The sequence below is a fragment of the Eumetopias jubatus genome, unplaced genomic scaffold (assembly GCF_037043125.1).
Source record: "Eumetopias jubatus isolate StellerSeaLion01/CBP00866 unplaced genomic scaffold, mEumJub1_p1.0 scaffold_15, whole genome shotgun sequence".
Lineage (NCBI taxonomy): Eukaryota > Metazoa > Chordata > Mammalia > Carnivora > Otariidae > Eumetopias > Eumetopias jubatus.
This window is the reverse complement of record NW_028274821.1, coordinates 46,780,257-46,786,256: the sequence shown is the minus strand read 5'-3', so window position 1 is coordinate 46,786,256 and position 6,000 is coordinate 46,780,257. Positions and strand designations below refer to the sequence as shown.

The following is a 6,000-nucleotide window of genomic DNA, read 5'->3' as shown; positions in this document are numbered from 1 at the left end:
TGAGACGCGGTGCAACATGGAAATGATTCCCTCTGACTGATAATATCATGTTCTCCCCAGTTCTGCCATGTGAAACTGTCACTTTTGCCATCCTGGTGACACAAACAGAATCAATTTGTCATATTATCTCAGGAGTATTAAGCAACATCAAGTCAACTCTACAAACATCCATTGCTTTCAGATGACCATGCAGATCTACCTGTTGAACTATATATGTATTTCAATATTTATAAGATTTAAATTATTTTTTATTGTATAATTAGGTGTACATTCACTTTGTGGCTAAAAGAAATATATGTGCTTTACATTTATTAAAATTTTTATTTTTTGTTCATTAAATGTTTCTGTAGAAATCTGTTGTACTTGTTTCTTATTGAAGAGGAAACAAGTCTAATTAGAACCTGATGAAAGAATGCATAGTATAACTCGGTGACACATTATTTCGTGTTTCACAATTGAAGTAATACCCTAGACTTCCTTGAAGCCAGTTTGTATGTTGTCATCAGGATAAAGGTTGACATAACAAATCAATGCCCTGTCTGTATCTTGAGTTTTGTAGAGAAACCAACCTCCAAACGATAATCATAGGGAAGTAATATAAGTTAAGTTAAAGGGTAGAATGAGAAGAAGGGAAAATATGAATTCTAGAGGCAGAGGAGGAAACACACATGTCAGGACATAGAATCAGAAGCACTAGATACCTTCCACATTAGACTGGTAGACATCCAAGTGTGAACATTCTTTATCAAATGGATCCTTGAGTCTGCCATTTACAAGCCATTCCATTCACTTAAAGCCCAGGCAAGGAAGTGGTCCGGATGGAAGAGATGTTGAATGAGAAAAGGACTTAAAAGCGATGCCTCAAGGTCGAGTGGTTAAGGGAGAAAAGAGCCACACTGCAAATAAAGGAGGAATGGCTCTAAGGCGGTAGGCTAAGAGCGAATAGTGGTTAAGAGTCTATTTCAAAGCAGAAAAAGGCTTCAAGGAATCGCATCAGAGCAAAAGGTGCATGGAAAGTGCCCCCAGGCGGGAAGTAGAGGGGTGTGTCCCAGGTGCAGGCTGGTTTAACTGGATTAATCACCAAAAACCACACTGGAGGAGGAGGAAGGGTGAGGAACAGAAAGGAAGCTAGTGAGTACAGAGAGGAAATCGTTTTGAGAGATTTACCTTTTTTGGGCCAATTAAACTTTGATGAAGAAATGAAAAAATAATGGATATGAATGATGTATTCTAATCTCCTCTAATGTATGAAAAGGAAATATAAAAAAGCAAACAAAAATTAAAACAGGCAAGTGTACAGGAACATTCTGCAAATGAAAATGACCCTGTTGTATTTAAGGGTCATGAGTAGAAAGAATGGGAGAGGACCTGAGGGCCACGGTGCCCCCCACTGGTCCCCCAGGCCACCACAAGCCCTCAGGTGCAGTGCCCAGCCCCTCCGCGGGGCTCCCACTGGTTCCCTGTGGCGGCATCTCAGCTCTGGGCTGTGACCTGCCTCCAGGCCCTGGGCGGCTACACAGGGGGACTTGTTGCTTCTGATACAGAGGAGGAGGGTCTGTCCCTTCCCCTGACTGAGGGACATCTCCTCTGGGATATGGTGGGTGGCCACCAGGTCCAGGAGGCCTGGGCCATCTCTGTCCTGCATGAGATGCTCCAGCAGACCTTCACGCTCTGAGTCAAAATCAGGAGACCCGTCTCTTCATATTCAAATGAAGAAATAAGGAAAGGGAAATTAAAAAAAAAAAACAAGAAAGCAGGAAAGGAACCTGAAAATGATATTCTCGACCTACAACATTAAGTCACATGCCCATGTGTTCAATCTTTCTAAGGACTCTTCTTTCTGCTTCAGTCATAGAACGCATTGAGTTAAATTACTCAAAATTGTGGTTAAAATGTGTCTGTGAACATGAGGATCTCTAAGGGCATCCTTCTGTAGGTGAGAGCTATACTGAAATTGTTCACAGGTTCATGTATTGCAGGATCCTTGGTTTCCTGTCCAACACTGAACCACTTGGAAATTTTTCCTGACCTCACAGCAGGAGCAATAACAGCGACAACAACAGAAACAACCACAAAATACAAGACAATTGAAAACAGCAACTCTTCTTAGATCCACTCATATCTGAGGTCCCAGGGCCAGCCCCAGTGCAGGTAACCAGAGAAAAAGTAGTAGGCAGACAATCACACCTTACCAGGAGCAAGTATTGGGAGGAACACGAGCTGTAACTGAAGCATTGCTTGAGGCTCTGTGTGCTTCCACTCGAGACTTACCAACTCCAGGGATCCGTACTTACTGCAGTCCACAGGTTTGTGAGTTTTACCTTCAGAATCCCCACTAGGCTCCCCCTGTGAAAGTCAGCGGAAAATCTGCTGGCTTTTCCAGCAGAGGGAGGGGGACAGGAATCCTTCTCAAAGAGTCTGAGGCTACCTCTTCGGAGAAGTAGAGGACAAGGGATTCTGTCACCAGGAGCTTGAAGGAGGGATGTCAAGAAGAGGCGAAAGCCAGTAGATGCAGTGGTGAATCTGGAATTCTCAACAATTCATATCCTGGAGACATTCAGTCCCAACTTTTGGTGCATGTTGTGAAATCGAGGCACGGTTTGAAAGTCCTTCTGTCTGAGTTGAGTTTGGAATGAGAAAATGCCCTAAAGCTTCGGAGAACCTTTAACTTTTAAGGCTGAGAAAGAGAAGGGGAGCCTGCAAAGGGCATAGAGAGGGGGCAGCCAGTGCAGGTGGGACACAACCAGGGAAGAATGATCTCCAGAAAGTTTGCAAGAAGAGAAGTTTCAGAATTTCCCAAGATGAACCTGAGGTAGTAAGTTATCACATGAGCTAGAGGACTACCCACCGCTTCTAGATTCTGCTTTCGATCTAGTTGTTTGATCCTGAGAAACTCACTTGAGATCTCTGAAGTTCCGTTTTCCCAAACGTAACATGGGGTGGAAATATTCCTAGAGTTGTTGTAATAACGGACTAGCACCTTAAAATGTATCTAGTATCTTCCACTCAGTGAGAGTTTAACAGATGATGACTATGATTATTTTCATAGACGTCTCTAAGCGAAAGGTGATCTTCTCCTAGCTTTCTCTCTGTAACTGACTGCAAACTGCTGATTCTCTAAAATACCCAATTGGGAGAGGTGGCCCATGAATGGAATGGAATTATAGACACAATGAGATCCTATGTATCCATATACACAGTGCGGACGTACACATAGTCTAGACATTCTGGTAGAGCACATTTCCGCTTCCTCCCTGCTTCCCCAGATCACATCCTTTCACTCCCAAATCACAGGGTTTCCCTCCTCCCCGAATCGCAGTGTCTCCCTCTCCCCCACGGTAGAAACCCCCCAGTGAGCTCTGCCCTCCTCCCTTCCTCCTGAGCAGCCTCTCCTGCCCATTCACACAGTTGCTTCCTTCTCCCTTGTGGTTTCCGTCTGGCCATTTCACTTCCTATTACAAGGCCACCAAGGAAGAGCAAATGTTGTTTGAAATTTCTAGGTTTTTTTGAAACTCTCTTCCTTTCTCCTGGTGACTATTTCTGGACCTGAGGGAATGTCCCTGCTGCAGTGATGTAACAGTGGCTATAGCAAAGGGGACACAGGAGCGGAAGGTTGCTGTGCCGTGGCCGGTCACAGTCTTTCCGGGGGGCTGCCAGCGAGTGGGAAAGGTGAGCTAGACAGTGACCAAGTCTGGAGACTGGCCTTGTCTTGTATATAGAAGTCCGTCCCTGGTGGGAGAGTTTCCCCCCAGGGCAAAAAAAGTCTCTTTCCTCGAATGAACTGACTCTGCTAGTGGAATAAGCCAACTTCCGTGGCTTGTATGTACTTTTAGAAAAATACACTTTTTTAAAAAGAGCAGTTATATTCACAGCCAAAGTGAGCAGTAGGTCCTGAGTTTTTTCCCATCCTCCCTGCTTCTTTAGCTGCACAGTCTCTCCCATCACCAGCAGCCCCGCACCAGAGGGAACAGTTGTTAAAATTGCTTCCAACAATGTCCCAAGTAGCTCTTAGTGTTGGGAACAAGTCTTCAATATTCCAAGGTGTGTGGTACAGCAAAGTTCAACCTTGGAGCGAGCGGTCTAACAAAACCTTATCCTCAGTATTTATTGTCTGGCATTGGGTTTTCTTGAGTGTCACACAAGAAGCACGGATATGGAATTTGTGGAAGATACGGGAAATGTCTGCAAGATAGTGCCCCACCTAGGAATAACAGGAATAATCTGGGATTGGAGGACTTTCTCTCCATCATTCCCTGGATCTCAATGTCTTACCTGGAGAGGTGATCTTTGCTTCCTTGTGAGCTGCCATCGGCTACCTGGTGGACATTGCTGATGTTTGAGCCTTGTTGTGATGCAGGCTTTGGAAATAAATACAAATAGATTATACTTTATGTTTTAATTGTTCAAAACTTATTCAACACATCAGTAATTCTATCTAGTGCTAAATAGAAAAAAAATTTTGAGAATGACTTGATGAGTATGAAGCAGCAAGTGAGTTTAAAAATTATTTTCTCTTTTGGCCGCATTAAAATACAGTACACTAAAAACAAATGTCTGATAAATAATTTAACTTTTAATTGCCTGTTAGCAATTTGGAATGATTCTAAATATTTAAGTACATTGATATCATTATTATGTCCTTTTAGAAATTCTTAATATGCATTGTACATTTATATTTCCATTGAAATAAGTAAGAAATTAGAAGTCGTAAATCAAATTTAGTTACCCAGTGAAGAATCAATAGGTTTAAAATTGAGCTTTCAGTTTGAAATTTTTAGTAATTCTTCACCCTGAATTAAATAAACAGAGTAAAATAGACACTTTCTTTTTTATCTATAAAGAAGGGCTATACATACATAACCATATAGACTGCAGATCTGTGCTGGTGAGTTTTCTTGGAAGGTTCAATAACATAAACATTCAAAAGACTGTGAAGGGAGGGGGCAATAAGAAAAAGAAACGGTTGAGAAACCCATGCTCCAAACCCAAGTAGAAAGTGCATCATGGAAAGCAAAAAGAGAAGTGGAAAGTAAGGGAAACGTTCAGAAATTGAAAACTCGCATGTCTCTTATTTAAGCCACACACACAAGGGAAGATGGTCAGAGAACCCAGAGCCACGGTTCCCAGACTTGCCCACCCCAGCCAGGCCAGCAGCAACTGCAGGTTCCCCAATGGCCCTGCCCTTTTCCTTCTTGGTGGCCCTGGGGGTGCTCAGCTGCCACTCCCTCTGCTCTCTGGGATGTGACCTGCCTCCGAACCATGGCCTGTTCGCCTGGAGGGCCTTGACGCTCCTGGGACAAATGAAGAGAATGTCTGCTAGCTCTTGTGACAAGTACGCAAGGGCCTTTGCCTTCCCGCAGGAGGTGCTTGATGGCAAGCAGTTGCAGAAGGCTCAAGCCCTCTCTGTCGTCCATGGGATGAACCAGAGGATCTTCCACCTCTTCTGCACAGGGGCCTCATCTGCTGCTTGGAACGAGACCCTCCTAGAGGAGTTCTGCTCGGGACTTTCTGAGCAGCTGACTCACCTGGAAGCCTGTCCCATGCAGGAGGTGGGGGTGGCAGAGACTCCCCTCAGGAAGGTGGACTCCATCCTGAGGAACTACTTCCAGAGGATCTCCCTCTATCTGCAAGAGAAGCAATACAGCCCTTGTGCCTGGGAGATTGTCAGAGCAGAAATCATGAAACCTTTGTTTGCATCAACGATCTTGCAAGAAAGATTAAGGAGCAAGAAATGAGACCCAGTTCACCATGGAAATGATTCCCTCTGACGAATAATATCATACTTTCCCTTGTTCTTCCATGTCAAAGACTGTCATTTCTGTTGTTATGATGACATCAACAGAATCCATTTGTTAAAGGTTTTCAGAAGTATTAAGTGACATGTCAGCTCTACAAGCCATAGTCCCTTGCAGCTGACCATGCTCATATCTATTTATCTATTTAAATATTTATTTATGTAAATATTTATAAGATTTAGATTTTTTTTATGTAATATGTTCA

The 6,000-nt window shown here is 43.5% G+C and overlaps 1 protein-coding gene across 1 annotated transcript; it reads left to right on the top strand.

Annotated features, from left to right (window-relative positions):
* The first annotated feature begins 5,054 nt into the window (after positions 1-5,054).
* On the top strand, positions 5,055-5,735 carry LOC114212415 (interferon alpha-1/2-like). The gene has a single exon (XM_028107296.2). The coding sequence runs from the start codon at positions 5,172-5,174 to the stop codon at positions 5,733-5,735; it is 564 nt and encodes a 187-aa protein (XP_027963097.2). The 5' UTR covers positions 5,055-5,171.
* Positions 5,736-6,000: the final 265 nt, after the last annotated feature.